Source organism: Quercus lobata, chromosome 4 (assembly GCF_001633185.2).
Source record: "Quercus lobata isolate SW786 chromosome 4, ValleyOak3.0 Primary Assembly, whole genome shotgun sequence".
Taxonomy (NCBI): domain Eukaryota; kingdom Viridiplantae; phylum Streptophyta; class Magnoliopsida; order Fagales; family Fagaceae; genus Quercus; species Quercus lobata.
In genome coordinates, this window is record NC_044907.1 from 22,688,957 (window position 1) to 22,706,319 (window position 17,363).

General features: G+C 34.1%; 1 protein-coding gene across 1 annotated transcript; it reads left to right on the forward strand.

Moving 5' to 3' along the window:
- The first annotated feature begins 15,711 nt into the window (after positions 1-15,711).
- LOC115984853 lies at positions 15,712-16,332 on the forward strand. Its single transcript, XM_031107847.1, has one exon. It carries the CDS (start codon positions 15,712-15,714, stop codon positions 16,330-16,332), a length of 621 nt encoding a protein of 206 aa, XP_030963707.1.
- Positions 16,333-17,363: the final 1,031 nt, after the last annotated feature.

Genomic DNA, 17,363 nt, shown 5'->3' on the forward strand with positions numbered 1-17,363 from the left:
ATTGTTTTTTTGGCCTAATATGTTGTGGTAATTGTTAATATATCTGTATTCGTTTTAAAGATGCTAAATATGTAATTATTGTAATTTGTTTACATGTATTTGTGGATTATATTTTATTGTACTGAAAATTGTATTTATTTTTAGACTTTATATAGGTATATTATCAGGGATGGGGGGGCCAAAATGACAATTATTTAAGAGTCTTCAAATTATTTAAGATATTTTTTTTTAAAAAAAAAAAATTAGGGGGCCTAAGCGGAAAAATTTTGGGGGGGCCAAGGCCCCCCTCGGTCCTCACGTGGCTCCGCCATTGTTACCAAGTACAACTTTTATGATTTGCACACAAGTGTTCATGATTGGCGAGTAACAGTGGTGAGATGATTATTTATGCCTTTCTCCTAGAATTTTCTATCCTTACAATTAAAATATATGACATCAAAATCAAGATTGTTTGTTTAAAGACTATAAACAACACACACAACTAAACACTAAATAACACAAACTAATAAAGTGCAAAAAGTAGCCCATCAAAGCTAAGCAAGGTACACAGTCATGAAATGTAAATTTCATTGGCCAACATTAATTACATACTTAGTGGTGTGGAATAAAAAAATAAAAATCTTTTTGTTTTTTTTTTTTTTTTAAATATGACAAAAAAAAAAGCATATATTATGCTAAATGAATAAATAAAAAATGCAAAAGCAATGCATGACAACATGTAATGCATAAATAGTGCTCAATTAAGGTATAGAGGGTGCACAAACAAGAAATATCAATTTCTTAATTAACCCATGAGTACATGTACAAACTAGTACATACTCATACAAAATCATAAATATCTCATGCACTCAATTATGCAACACATACTTTCTATATTTCTTCACAATATCAAGCATGTTCTAAATTAAGAGAGGGATATTATAATTCATGTAATCCTCAATAAAAAATAAAACTGGACACAAACTAAAATAATTGTTTTTTTGAAAATTTTCAATGTTTTTGAATTTTTATTTTAATAATCAAAACAACCAAAGAAAATAAAACAACCAAAAAATGAAAGAAAACATGTCCATAAATAATTGAAATAATTAAATTAAGGACAAGTTGAAAGCTCAGATTCATGCTAAAACACAATAGCTTGTTTAGACCCCCAATATTAAATTGCGGCTTAATTGCTTTTACTCTAACTTATCTAAGTGTGGAACAAGAGTTAATGAAGCGCAATCACCAGATCTACTCTAGTGCATACACATGAACAATGAACAATAAAAGTAAAATACAAGACTAAGGAAAGAGAGATACAAACACAAGATAACACTAAGACATGTTATCGAAGAGGAAACTGAAAAACTCGGCAAAAAACCTCTCCGCAACCCTCCAAGTCAAAATCGATCCATTAGTGAATAAAGTTGGAGTGCATGAATAACAAAAGACCCTTCAAGCCTAGTCTACCCCCATGTACTTGAGCCCTCCAAGCTCTTGCTACTAACAGAATTCTCATAGTCTTGTCTTTACTAGCTTTCCAAATCTCACAATACTACCAGATTGCATCTGCCAAGCCTCACTGGCTTCTTTTGAAAAATCCCCAAAGTTTCCCAAGTTCCAAAACACTCTCTATACTCTGAAAAGTTGTGGGTTGTGTTTGGGTACAAATCTCCTCTCAAGGTATGACAATGAGAGAGGAAAAGGAGAAGTGACTACAATGATTTCTCATTAAAGGATGAGTAGCTCTCTCTCTCTCTCTCTAAAAGATGGGTGTGTAGTGTTGTAGAAACCAATCTAAGGTTTTCTCTCTAAATATAGCCTACTTTACTTTTGTGGGTAATGAGGGTATATATAGTATTGGTGAAGGATAAAAAAATCACACTTGAATTCCTCCAAGCAGAATGTTTCATGGGTACCTCATGAGATGGCCTGTCTTACGAAGTACTCACGAAATGCAGCCTAGCACTTGACTTTTCAGCTTCCACCATGTGCTTCTCACGTGCTCTTTTCGTGAGAACCTTTACTCACAAACTTCTTGCGAGTTAGTCACAAAATTGCACTAATCTTCATTTCATACTCGATTCTTCACTAACTTAATACTAAACTCAATACAATAAAATCCCACAAAATACAAAGAAAAAAATTAATGTAATTACAACACTTTCTGTCATGGAATAAAGTCAACATAAAACATAATTGTAAATCACAGCTTTACACAAGTAAACAACACTTACCTTAGCAAATCTTTTCTCACCCATACAACACGAGTCTTTGGCTTTGTGGGTGAAAATCCATGAAAACCAGAGTGTATTTGAGGGATTACACACTACTTCTGAGAGAGACTAAAATCCTGCAATTTCCTTTCACAAGCCAACAAGTTTAAATTTTTCAAAAGCATATGAAACAATTTATTAGGACTTGTAGTAGGAGATATATCATCACATATCCTAGATTAACTTAGAATGCTTAAATTTCAATTTATGCTAGTTAGGACGAATGTGACCACAAACACAAGAAAAGTGACAAACATGAGTAAATTTAGGAACATCAGTATTCCTAGAAGCATAATTAGTCTTAAGTTTTGGTTCATGCCTCAACAAAGAACAATTTGGTTTAATGTGACCAACAACACCACAAAGGTGATAGGTAGGCACCTATTGAGGTCCAAAAGCAAGAAAGATCCAGCCCACGGAAATGAGAAAAGGAAGAGGGCTTGGGCCTTAAAATGAAAGAGGAGAGTCTGGCCTATAAGGAGAAGAAAAGTAAGTCTTAGGCCCCAGAAAAGGAGGGATGAGGATGGCTTGGCCCAAGGATATAAGAAAGTCATGATACCTAAGAAGGTCTAAAGGGATGATGAGGATCTAGGCCCAGATTGCACAGGATTTGCCAGTCTTAAAGAGCAGATCCTCGGGAAAATCTGGAAGGCGCCAACTAGGACATGGACGGCTTAGGATATGGCATCCTCATGTAAAAAGGTACATGAAAGGTAAAGGAGGTCTTGTCAAAATCAGTTTCATATGACCCAGAAGAGAGTGATAGAGACAGATGGTGATTTCGAGGTTAACACTTGGTGTAGGGACCTAGGACCTCGGGCAAGGCAGAAAAGGTGAATCAAGAAGGAAGATGGCCAAGAGCCTTTTCGGCGACACAATTAGCGAGAAGGAATTTGCCTCATTTTAAGGAAAGAAACAAGTTATGAGAAGTTAACATAAAAACCTCAGAGCTTTGAGGAAAGACCTTGGGGAAAGAATGAGAAGTCTTGACTTTAGAGAAGAATTTGGACTTACTAAAAAAGGATCTCCCATAAGAGGAAAGTCAGTAGGTGGACTTTTATCTTTCAGCCCCCCAAGAAAATGAAGTAAGAGAAGAAAGCGGAAAGGACCAGCAATTAATGTTTCAGACATAACATTGGTTCTGGTACCCAGAGCACAAAGAATGGATTGTGGATACAAAAGAATCTTTAAACAGTACTATAAAAGGGGGTAAGGCCCAACCTAAGAGGGGGCATTCAGTAACAAGCATTCAAAACACAAAGAAAGCACCAGAAAGAGAGCCAAAAGCTTTTACTTAAGATAGAGTGAAGAGTGAGGCATTGTAAGGGATCCTAGGGCAAACATTTGAGGATACACTTGGATTTAAAGGGATTCAAATTTCGCAAGTCTTGGAAGCCCAAGGATAGTTATCCAAGTCTATGATTTTTTAACTTTATTAAGCCTTGTGATATATCCCAGCAAAATAGGACTTAATGTACTCAAATACTCAATATTTTTTCTAGAGAGTTTCTACCTATGGTGTCCTCTCGTGATGATGCTCTTTATCATCAGACTAAGACACTAATTGATTTTTCGTGTAGGTGGGGATTGAACCCCAGATCTCTTATTCAACAATCAGAGACTTTACTAGTTGAGCTAAATGGAATCTACAAATAATAATTTCACTCTCTTTAAGAGGATCTCTGCCATTATACCTGTTTTTGTACCTTATTTGTTGTTCCTTGATTATTCATTCAACCAATAATATATATGTATATGTATGTATATTCGTGTTGTGGGATTCATGTCTTATGTGCAGATTGGCTCATAAAATGGCGTTTTATAGGATTCATCCAATCTCAAAATCAATTCATCTATTTCAAGTTTAGCCAGTTTTAACTCTTCCTTGAATTTCTTAGCAATTTTCATAGATTTAGATAATTCCTTATGGAGAGTTTCATAGGCATCAATAAAATCAACAGAAGCATTAGTGTCTTCTTTATTCAAATTTTCATAGCTAAAAGCAGTAAGACACTTAAAGTTATCTATGATAGCAGGAATCAAGGATCTCATTCAGGATGTTAATCCAATCAGTGTGAACTCGCTCTAATAACATTTGTTGGTTTATTTAGACCCATGTACACTCAGATTATTTAACTTAATTAATTAACCAAATTGATACTTAGGTTTATTATTTAGATCTAGGTAAAACACAAACAATCATATAACAATTGTAGAAAAGTAAAGAAGACAAATGATATGATGACTGAAGAAAACCAATGAAACCATGTAGTTTCAAGGTAAAAAACCTAGGAGGATTTAACCCAAACAATCCACAAGGCAACAAATTCACTATATAGAATGGAAGTTTTACAATAAATTTTTCCCTAAATCTAAAGCTACCTATTGTAGTATTTACCCACATGACCACACGCAACTCCAAATCCACAAACTCTTCTATGTAAATTTATTGTGCACAAACACCCTCATTTATGACTTTGAGATCCCAGTCAAACCTTTAGATCATTAGAAATAGTTGATCTTGTGATGGCAGCAACTTCTACAGTACCAGATCTTAAGTTTTTCAAAGAATAACACCGATAGAAGATTTTAGAGAGCATTGGGTACAGAAACCCTAGATCTACAATAGGAGGCACAAGAAGCACTCTTCTCTCTCTAAAACCTTTTTAAAACATGCATAGGGTTTCCTTTGAATACTAGGAGGATTAGATCTGAAACCCTAATCACTTAATGGGCTTAATGTGCTGATGGGCTTTAATTAAATTCTACAGAAATGCATCTCGATCGGTCAAACTTGGCATGTTTCAAATTTCCTAAACTTGCAACTTCCTTGTTCTTGTATTATGACTTACATCACCTTGAACATTATCTAATATGCTTATAGACTCTATAATCTATATCTATACAAGTTTGTGCTCACGGTTTTTAGAACCTAACAGAAATTGCATTTAAAAAAGCATAATTGCAAAATTCACAAGACAGCCTCCTACACTCACTAAAAGACCTACAAAAATAATAGGAAGCCAAGAAAAGATATATAGCAAGATACTATATGAGCAAGATACTCATAGCATGTGAGCCCTATTGGTGTGCGGGGCTCACAAGTTGTGAGAGGCTTGTTGCATACACCTGAAAATGCAATATGTCTTTTCTTTGTAAAGAAATGAACTAATAATGCATGCACAAAAGTCTAGGAGTGACTAGATCTTAAATTGAGACATAAATACCATGTAATTTCAGTGGTTGAAAAAAGAAGGATGAGATTATAACATAAGTCGTTGATTTAATCTAACGATTATAAAATTGAGCCACGTTAGTGATTTGTGTGCTCATCTCTTTGCCAATTCAATTTGATCTCTCCTCACCACTTGGTGGTAGTTTGGTGGGGTTGCATTTGGTCTACCTTATAAGGAAACCTAAGGTTTAAATTCTCTACTTGTAAATTCTCAAAAAAGAAAGAAAGAAAATATTTATTTTTTATAAGAATAGTGGTTGGACAAACTAAAATTGAGAATTTCTGGATAACAATTTAAATAATTTTTTTTATTTGTTTCAAATAAACTTTTATTTATTTTATTAGTAGATATTTATATTTTCAAATATACATACATTATATATAAACTTAGTAAAATTTTTGTTAGGTTCTAAGGATTAGGAACTAATGTATTAGAACTTTAATTTGTATTGTTCGCAAACCATGATCAAAACAGATTTTAGTCTTGTTTAGACTTGCTTAAAGTGTATGCGTTTTATGTAAAGTTGAAATCGAGTTAATGCAGAATTTATTGTGCAATTTTGTCTAGCTCGATCGATCGAAACTCAGGGCAGAATGTTTTTCTACAAAATTCCTCCAACTCAGCCCAAGCCCGTTTGATGTGTAGGGTTTTATGTTTTGTCGTAAGTATAAAAGGGAAAACCCTACCCACATTTTTGGTTGTTCATGATGCTGTGTGTGTGAATCTTTTGTGAGATCAAGAGATGGTTGCCTTCACACATACTTAGGGTTTCCAAGATTCAAGACTATGTCAAGAACTTGGTGATCGATTCAGTTGCTGCATTAAAGAGCTTAAAGAAACACAAGCGAGTGTGCTTGTATTTGTTGGAGAATCCAAGAAAGAAGGAGTTCGTGGTCCCGGAGCTTGCATGTAGTCGTGTTAATAAGTTTCTACTAATGGGTAGTAATAGGATGTTAGTGATCTAAGTCCTATTGTAAAATTTCGATTCTTTCATAGTGGATTTAGGTTTACCTTGAGGATAGCTAGGTCAAATCCTCCCTAAGTTTTTACCAATTTGGTTTCCTAGGTCATCATGTCTTTGTGTTCATTATATTCCACACTTCACATTGATATGATTATATGATTATGTTAACCTAGATCTAAAATTTGGACTAAGTAATCATTTGGCTAATTTACTTGGTTAATTCAGTTGCGTTTTAAGGGGGTCTAAAAATAAACAAGTGGTATCAGGGCAGGTTGCTCTCTTGTTGTAGATCTTTTGATCTCTGAGCTAATCCTTGACCTATGTTGTCATGGATTCTTGGACAATCTTTTTGCTTATTTGTCAACTTTCTTACTTGTTGTTTTTGCCTCTTGTTGTTTTTGCTAAATCTTTCCTTGAGCTTCTTGGTCTTATCACATCTGATAATAATTATTTATGTTATACTGCTTAACCACCTTAAAGGCATGTGATTCTTGTCTTTGGTATTTGGATAGTGGTTGTCCCAGGCATATGACAGGAAACAAAGTTTATTCAAGACTCTTTTTGAAGGAAAGATTGGGACAGTCACTTTTGGAGATGGAAGCAAATTTGTGATCAAAGGCATTGGAACTGTGGACATTCCACGATTGCTAGTCTTTGAAGATGTATGGTATATTGATGGATTGAAGGCCAACTTACTCAACATCAGTAATATTTGTGACAATGGACTGAATGTTCTCTTCACTAAGTATGAATGTGAGATACTTGATGGAGGAGGTGACTGTATGTGTGTTGGTTGACAACTATTATGGTTTAACACCAAGCATAAGCAACAAGTGCTTTAGTGCAAAGATCGATCAAGTTGACTTGAGGCATCAACGGTTGGGGCATGCAAATCATAAGCAATTAGAGAATATTTCCAATTGTGATGCAGTTATTGGTTTACCTAAGTTTGAGAAGATAGATAAGTGCATATGTGGACCATAGGTAAACAAGTGAAATCCAAAGATCCGTCTATAGCTATTGTTCAAACTTCAAGACCTCTAGAGTTATTGCACATTGATCTTATGGGTCCTGCTAGAGTTCAGAGTTTAGGTGGAAAGAAGTATATTCTAGTTGTTGTGGATACTAGATATACTTGGGTTGTGCTTTTGAAAGATAAAGTTGAGGCTCCTGAGAAGATGATACATCTGTGCAAGAAATTGCAGATTGAGAAAGATACCGTGATAGCCAGAATGAGAAGTGACCATGGAAGAGAATTTGAGAATACCAAGTTGGCTACCTTCTGCAATGATCAAGGCACACATCAAGAGTTCTCTTCACCCAAGACACCTCAACAGAATGGAATAGTGGAACAGAAGAATAAGGTTGTTCAGGAGATGGCACGTGTCATGCTACACAATAAAAAGTTGCCTAAATCCTTCTGGGGAGAAGCAGTTAACACTGCTTGCCATACACTCTACTGGGTGTATTTCAGACCTGATTCCAGGAAAACTCCTTATGAACTCTGGAGAGGAAAGAAGCTTGTTGTTAAATATTTCAGGATATTTGGTAGTGATTGTTACATTCTACGTGATAGAGAGAACCTAGAAATGTTTGATATAAAGAGTGACAAGGGATATTTTCTAGGATACTCCTTTACTAGTAGAGCATATAGAGTGTATAATCTAAGAACCAAAACAGTCATGGAATCATCAAATGTTGTGATTAATGATAAAGTATGTTCAGAAGCACATTCAGAAAACACTACTCCGATTCAAGATAAGCCTATGAAGATTGATGACTCACTTCCTATTGATTATGTGGGGAAGCATAGTGATGAAGAGTTGATGGTGCTGAATGATGTAGTTTCTGTGCCATCAAGTCTGGAACCTTCCACACCGGTTCATGAGACTCAACAAGCACAACATGAGTTTAGTCCTTCATCAGAACAAAAAGGTACCTTCACATCTCTAGTTAAAGGTCTATCCTCTAAAGTAAGGCTAAATCATCCTATCACAAATATATTGGGAAGTTTAAATGATAACATGAGATTAAGATCAAAAGCCTTAAGTGTAATTACTCACTCATGCTATCTATCTCAATTTGAATCGAAAAAGGTAGATGAAGCACTTTAAGATGTTGATTGAGTTAATTCTATGCATGAAGAACTTCATCAATTTGTTCGTAATGATCTGTGGGAATTAGTTCCTAGACCAAATAGAGTAAATGTGATTAGAACTAAATGGATCTTTAAGAACAAGTCAAATGAACATGGCACTGTTATTAGGAATAAATCAAGACTTGTTGCTCAAAGTTACACACAAGTGGAAGGGATTGATTTTGATGAGACTTTTGTAACGGTAGCAAGATTGGAATCCATTAGGATACTTTTGGCTATAGCTAGTCATCCGAATTTCAAGCTATATCAAATGGATGTCAAGAGTGCTTTCTTGAATGGAATGTTGCAAGAAGAGGTATATGTTGAACAACCGAAGGATTTTGTTGATCCTCACAGACCGGATGATGTGTATAAGTTGAAGAAAGCCCTCTATGGTTTGAAACAAGCTCCACGGGCTTGGTATGATAGATTGACTGCATATCTCACTGAGCATGGATTCAAAAGGGGATCTGCAGATACTACTCTCTTCATAAGAAAGGATAAGAATAGTTTTGTTGTAGCTCAAATTTATGTTGACGATATTGTTTTTGGTGCCACTAATGACTCTCTTGCTCATTCTTTTGCAGATGAAATGAAGGCTATGTTCGAAATGATTATGGTTGGTGAACTAACTTTTTCTTGGGATTGTAGGTGAAGCAAATGGACTCAGGAATCTACATCAACCAAGCAAAGTACGCAAGAAATCTAGTTAAGAGATTTGGACTGGACAAGGTTGCACATGCTAGAACACCAATGGCTACAAATGCAAAATTAACAAATGATCCATCAGGTGAGTCTGTTGATATTACATTATACAGAAGTATGGTTGGATGCCTTTTGTATTTAATTGCTAGTCGACCTGATATTGCCTTTAGTGTTGGTGTTTGTTCTAGATTTCAATCTAATCCTAAAGTTTCACATTGAATGCTGTAAAAAGAATCATAAAATATGTTGGTAGAACTTGTGATTATGGATTATTTTATAGTAAAGAATCTAATCTGTCTCTTGCTAGTTTTTCTGATTCTGATTGGGCTGGTAATGCTGATGATAGAAAAAGCACCACTGGTGGGTGTTTTTATGTAGAAGCCAATCTTGTTGCTTGGATGAGTAAAAGGCAAAATTCTGTGTCTTTGTCTACTGCAGAGGAAAAATATATTGCTGCTAGAAGTTATTGCTCATAACTTCTTTGGATGAAAAAGGTTTTGACTGATTATGGGATATCCCAAGTTGTTTATTGTGATAATTCTAGTGCTATTGATATCTTTAAGAACCCTGTTCAACATTTTTAGACTAAGCATATAGAGATTAGATATCACTTCATTAGGGATCTTGTTGAAAGAAAGATTATGTGTCTTGAGTATATCCCTACTAAACGTTAGAATGCTGATATCTTCACCAAACCTCTTGATCGAAGTAAGTTTGAGACACTTTGTCAAGTAAATAGTGTGATTCTGTGTCCTTGATCTTTCTTGGCTTTTATGGTCCTTGTGGCTCATTGCTCTACTCTTTGTGACCATTATTATTATTATTTTTTTTTGTTTTATTTTGTTTCTAGGACTTGCATTGCATAACATTCATGCATTTCATTCTAGGACTGTTTTTGTTTCTTCTTTTCAATTTTTTTTTTTAAAAAAAAAAAAAGGAAAAAGGAAAAGGGAGCAAATTGTGTTTTGCATTTTTTTTCTTGGATTTGAAATCTAGGTTGGCCAATTTAATCCTTACATAACATGTTTATGTACTTTGTTTAACTTTGATGAACTTATTTATTACACTTTACTAGTTGAAGCTGTGTAGTGCATGTTGTGTGGGAAGATGTTTATAGTTTTTGATCACATGATCTTGATCTTGAAGTCACATGATTTTGATTGTCGGACTTGAACTTATTGAGAAAGACATAAATAATCATCTCACCACTGTTTACTAGTCAATCATGAACACCTTAGTGCATATCGTAAGATTTTGTGCTCGAGAAAGTGTAGCACATGCACAAAAAGAACATAAGGTGTAGCCTCGGCTTAAATGATAAAATTGGTGTATACATTATTGGACTTAACAAATAAAATTGGTGTGTACATTATCCCAGCTATTATTAATAAGTTTTTGAACAAATAAAATTTGTGTGTACAATATGATGCAAACTCCAGAAACTTATATGATTGCTAGCTTGTTTTCTAGAAAATGTGAGAGTTATATGATGTAGCTCTTTAGGTGATAGTCTCTTTCAAATTCAATGTGATGAATTTTGTGGAAACTATGATTGATTTCTATTTACATATCACCTCACATGTATCTCAAATTTTTGCTAGTTGCACACACTACACAATTTACTCTTTACTAAACTATGTATATGTTATTGTGTGTGATTTTGGTTTGGCCAACCAAGTTTGAAAATTCCTTGTATTTTATGCAAAATGTGCTTGAAGCATGAGAATTTAAGGAGAATTGTTTGAACATTTTCCGTACTTTACATTGATATGATTATATGATTGTGTTAACCTAGATCTGAAATTTGGACTAAGTAATCACTTGGCTAATTTACTAGGTTAATTCAATTGTGTTTTAAGGGGTCTAAAAACAAACAATTTTAATACACATGTTTACAAATAGCTTAAAGAACAAATATTACTAAGGATAACTATTTCCCGTCATAAGGAGTAATTCATTGTATTGTTTGAAACTAACTAGCTAATGAGCAATGCTACATACACACAAAAAATTGAAAACTTTTTTCATATCTATTGAGTTGGCAAAGCTTTCACGAGTTCTCATCTAGACCCACTACTAATATCATTTTTTTACCAACTACTAACAAACTACCACTTCAACAAGTGTCAAATTGTTTGTGTATGCGGACCTTTTCATAGCCAATACACCTTTTTGAGGAAAAAAAAAGGGTGCAGATGCCTATTGAGGACTACAGGTGTGTGGTATGCTGATGGTAATTGTTTGCCTAATTGGTGACAAAAAACTTTGGCATTTCATTGCACTACAAACTTCTAAGTTAGTGACAAATCCTTAAGCATTTTTGTCAGTCTACTAGCTTAGTATACAAGATTATACTAGCTTGGTTTGATAAGACGCATTAGTTCAAGTTTCACCCTTTTTTGTCATAAACTCAAGTTTCACAATTATGCTTGATTATTGATTTCAATTCTTTGAGATGCATAGCTCCACCATTACCACCATACTTTCAAGTTTCAACCCTGAAACTATTCTACAAAAGCTTTGTAGGAGTTACTTAAAGTGAGACCATTGGTTTTCTCAAAAAATTTCCTACAAAAGTTATTAAGTTTCAGATCAATATTCCAGAATCACACAGCTTTGTTAGCATACCTTAAGTACTTTGCTTACTTTGCTTAAAACTAAGCATTCTATACAAGTATTGTAACGTCCTGTCATTAAAAAAAAAAAAAAAAAAGAAAAGAAAAGAAAGAAAAGGATCAGATATTTTTGGTTTCACACGTGCCAAGCCCCACCTAACCCCACTACCCACCACACAATCACTCTATCTTTTCATTCCTTTGGCCAGCTCACTCCCTCATTTCCACCGGCACTTCCACACCACCACCAGCACCATTTCCACCATCATTTTTCCGGCAAGATCATCGGAAAATTCTTGAGAACCTATAAACACCTTCACATCCTTTTTTTGAGGTAAAAATTTGTCATCTTTTTGGTGGGTTTTGCACTTTTGCTTGAGGTTATTTTTATCTAAGCTTTAATAATGATACCCATGTGATTTATGAACATTGGAAGTGATATTTATGTGTTTTTATGTATGGGTTTTGTATTGGTGGAATTATTTGATGAGTGGGTATATATTTTGTGCTATTGATGACTACCTAAGGTTTATGTGTAGTGGAAAATTTTAGGGCTTTTAAGTTATAACATGTGATGTTTGGTGAATTTAATTTTTCTATTGCCATTGGGTTTATTTGAAGTTAGTTGAAGTTCTAAATTTCTTATCTTGGAGGATATATTGATTTTGCTTTCATGGGTCTCTTAATGATGTAGTGTAAATTTTATGGAAGCTAGTCATAATGTTAGAGATGATATTAAATGGGTTAACTTTATAATTGGAGTTTATGCCTTGTGAATCAATTTGTTGAGAAACTATGGAAGTGGAATATATTATTATTGATGAGGTTAGATGCTAGACTTGCCTAATTAAGTGATTATTTGGCAATTCCTAAATTGTGGCTATATGCAATTTCAAGCTCTATACTTATTGTGATAGGTTTACTTGATATTGTTTAGGTTCTAGCTAATCTCCTTGGAGCTTGGAGAATTAGGATTTTGCGGTTGTGAGGTAAATAGCTTTTTAATGGGATTTTGAAAAATAACCATGTTATATAAATGTTTTTAGGTTAGACATGCTTTTGGAAACTACCTATGGAAATTATATTTTCCTAAAAACTATTGTGTCGTAACCTTAATATTTATATATAAATATATATATATATATATATTTATTTATATATATATATATATATATATATGATTATAAATGGAAATGCATCATATTTGGTATTACATTTGGGAAAATGCATGAATTGTTGATATGGAAAAATGAGCATCTATCATTTAATCTTTGATAAGAAAATCATTGATTTTATGGTGTATTGAAAAATTTAAAGATGCTTATCTTGTCTTGTATTATTTGGGAAATTGATAGAAAATCTCTTGACAAAAATGAAGTTGAAAACCTTACAAACTTTGTAGAAGTTAGATTATTTAAGGTTTTTTGAAACTACTTGGGTATGAACTATGTCTTTCAAAGTAATATAACTTGTGAGTTTATGTGGTTTTAGCCCTATGCCATGTGTGATTTCTCGATGATCACCCGATTTGGTTTCAGTAGTCTTTGTGACAACGGAATCAAATCTAGGTCAGTGTCCTTTCACTTTGGATAACGTGTTCTTCCCTGTTGTCCATGGGGGGAAGAGGTTCCTTGATTGTGTGTGGGTGAGACTGCTACCCATGGGGCCAAGAGACCATATGTAAGAAAGGCCCTATTTGACGCGCTTTCTCTACTACCCATGGGGGGAGAGAAAAACCTTGAGGGTATAGGTGAGGCTGCTGTCCATGGGACCAAGAGTCTGCATTCCAGAGAGAATAATATCATGCCAGTTGTGAATGGGTGGATCCCCTGACCGGTTTATGTGGTAGCGTGGTATAGTTGTGATAATTTATCATACGTTAGATATTATGGCCTTGGAAATTATATTGTTGATGCTCACAGATTATAGTATATAGTTTCAAGGAATTTACTTTGAGAAATTTTGTGTTTCATTATTTAATTATTCTTGTCATATTATTATTTTGAAGATGAAACTTGCATTTCCCCCGCCTCCATTAAATGTGCTACTTACTGGGTTCTATCTCATACCATTATTTTATAAACTTTTCAGGGTAGGCAACAATCTTTTGAGACAGTTTTTTGGTGGCTAATAGTAGTTAGACAAACTACTGATGGAGACTAAACTTTTGTAATGGAGATATTAGATGTTGTACATCTTAGAATAGGCTTGACTCATTCTTTTGTATATTATAGTGGTTGTGACTTTATTTCCACTGATGGGACAAGCTATTGATATGAAATTATTTATTCAAACCTCTATTATTTTGTGGCCAATGGTCATTGTAATTAATGCTTAGAGCTCTGACTTACTTTGATAGTATATTCAATGGAATTATTATGATAATTCTTGATATTAGAACTTGATATAATTTTTGTGGATTGGATTGTCAAAAAGGAAAGAAAAAAAAAATCTACAGGTACTCTGAGATGTCTTTCTCATGCTTTGGACCCTTTGGGGTTTAGGGCATGAGAAGAATAAACCAACATGCTAAGCTATATTACAAAAACAATAATAAATCGATATATAAACAAATCTTTACAAGCATCCCAACTGAAACAATTAGGAGACAATACTTAATTTCATCAACTTTGGCTAAACCTGCCTCAATGCCTATTAAGAGGAATTGTACAAATAGATCATATGCAAATGCAAATGATTCAAGCAGCACTGAGAAACTTCTCCCAAGTTCCAAATTTTGAGTTGAAGCCCCCCCTCACCGCTCTACTAGGCATGCTCAGAGATAACTGCTCTAACACAAAGATCCCGCATCATAGCTATCTCCCCAAGCGACCGGGGTTTTAGCAAGCTTTGGAGGGACACCTTGAGCCTTGACTTCACCTTTACTGAAAGATCCTCATGGTCCTCTTTGTTAAAGCAACCAAGAATAAAAGTGTGAATACTTCAAAGAGTCTTAGTTGATTAGCTCCATCTGAATATATTTGGTTGAGAACAATAAAAAAAGTTTCTTATCTCTAATGATTAGGGAAAAAAAAAATTTGTCAAGAATAAGTTGGTGGAGAAAATAAACTGTTAATAACTATGAGTAGGCAGAAGGCAACAGATATCCATGAAATGTGAATGTCTCTCATTTTCAAATTTTGGGAATAAGCCAAAGATTATAAGCAGTTCAGGAAACACTTTAAGATCATATTGAGATCTTTACATATTTACCAATTTCTTATTATGATATTTCAACAATAAAGGTGCGTTTGGGCAACAGTTGCGTTTACGTTTGCTTAAGTTGCGTTTTTTTTTTTTTGTTGGTCTATGGCACTATTCATGGACTAGCCAAGTGATAAAAACGTGTGAATAGTATTTTGTAGTATTAAAAAATATTTTGTTTTAGTGTTTTCAGCAATAAGTTTTAGCAAAATAAGTGGTATCCAATAACACACTAAATGTTTGAAAAGGTTTCAAGTTTTGTGAACAGTTTTATATACGTGTCTTTTGATGAAATATAACCCTATGGGTATTAATAGAGGATTATGTTTACTTGAAAATAGTAAGTTATAGAGAAACACAAGAAATCTTGTGGTCATTCTCTAGAATTGTGATCTGTAGAACCTAACAACTTGGTTGTATCCTAAGGACAAGTTTGCGATAACCCTTTATCAACGTGTGGGGGCAAATATTGTCTAAGGATAACAATTTTGTGCCTCCTAGTTATCTATTTTTGTTTGTCTTTGTGTTATCCTTGTTCTTCCTTTATTACTTTTTGTATTATCCCTAACAATCTTAGACAATATTTACTATGATGGAAGGAACAAGTGATGTTTCAGCACTGAAGATGTTGAATCATGTGTTGGTGAAATTGGATCACTTTGATGGAACCAATTTCTCTCGATGGAAAGACAAGATGAAATTCTTACTTACTTTACTAAAACTTTTTTATGTCTTGGACTCGAATTTGATGCCTTTACTTACTACAACTGATGAAGACATTGATGAGATAAAGGCACAAAGAAAGAAAAAGGAGGAAGACAAACTAATTTGCAGAGGGCACATTCTCAATACTCTTTCGGATCATCTTTATGATCTTTACACATCAATGAATTCACCAAAAGAGATTTGGAATACTTTGGAGGCAAAGTACAAAACTGAGAAAGTAGGTATGAACAAGCTTAGTATTCAAAAGTACTTTGATTATAAAATGCTTGATAATATTTTAGTTTTGGATCACGGGCATGAGTTACAGATATTGGTCAATGAACTCCATGATTTGTCAATCAATATTCCTGAATCATTCCAATTAGGAGAAATCATTGCAAAACTCCCACCAAGTTGGAATAATTTTAGGAAGAAGCTTTTGCATATGTCAGAAGATCTCACTTTAGAACAATTCGAACATCATCTCCAAATTGAAGAGGAAAGTTAGGTTAGAGATGGGACTAGCACCGATTCTAAAGTGAATGTGAACAATGTGAGCAATGTTCAAAGAGGGAGTTCGAGTAAGACCGATAAGAACTTGAAGGTGAACAAGAGTGGGAGTGGTTTCAAAAACAACTCTAAGAATCCCAGCAAGGACAAGAAGAACCGAACTTGTTTCTACTATGGAAAGAAAGGTCATTACATTTGCAAATGTAAACTCTTAAAGAACAAGAAAAAGGATAAAGAAGGCAAAGCCAATAAAACAAATGTCATTTAGGACATTGTTGCTATGATAAGTGGCATACATATTGATATGATCACTGAAGTTCATATGGCTATGATTACAAATCCCTTTGATTGGTGGTTCAATTCGGGTGCAACGGTGTATTTGTGCAACAACAAGGAGCAATTCAAGACTTATGATGAGTCTTCCATAGAACAACAAGTGCTGATGGGCAACCATAATAAAGCAAAGGTTCTTGGAAAGGGCACCATTTGAAGTGAAAATGAGTTCCGACGAAATGCTGATCTTAACCAATGTTTTTTATGTCCTTGATATGAAGAAGAGTCTTGTATCCGCCAGTTTGTTATGTAAGAGTGATGTAAAAGCTGTACTTCAATCAAACAAGTCAATCTTATCCAAGAATGGGATATTTTTAGGAAAGGGATAAGCTACTTATGGCATGTACAAACTAAGTATTATTAATAAAGAAGTTTCTAGATGTGCTTATATTGTTGATTCTTTGTATTTGTGGCATGCTAGATTAGGACATTTAAATTTCAAATACTTGAAATTTTTGTGAAAGCATGGTATGATTTCATATAAGCATGATGATGAAATGAAATGTGAGATTTGTATTCAAGCAAAGATGACAAAGAAACATTTTTCTACGTCAAATAGAAATTCTATTATGCTTAAACTTCTATGTTCTGATGTATGTGAATTGAATGGTGTATTAACTAGATGAGGTAAAATAAAATAATTTTACAAAATTTAAACCTCATCTATTCTCACTTCCCACTACCAGTCTGTTTGTT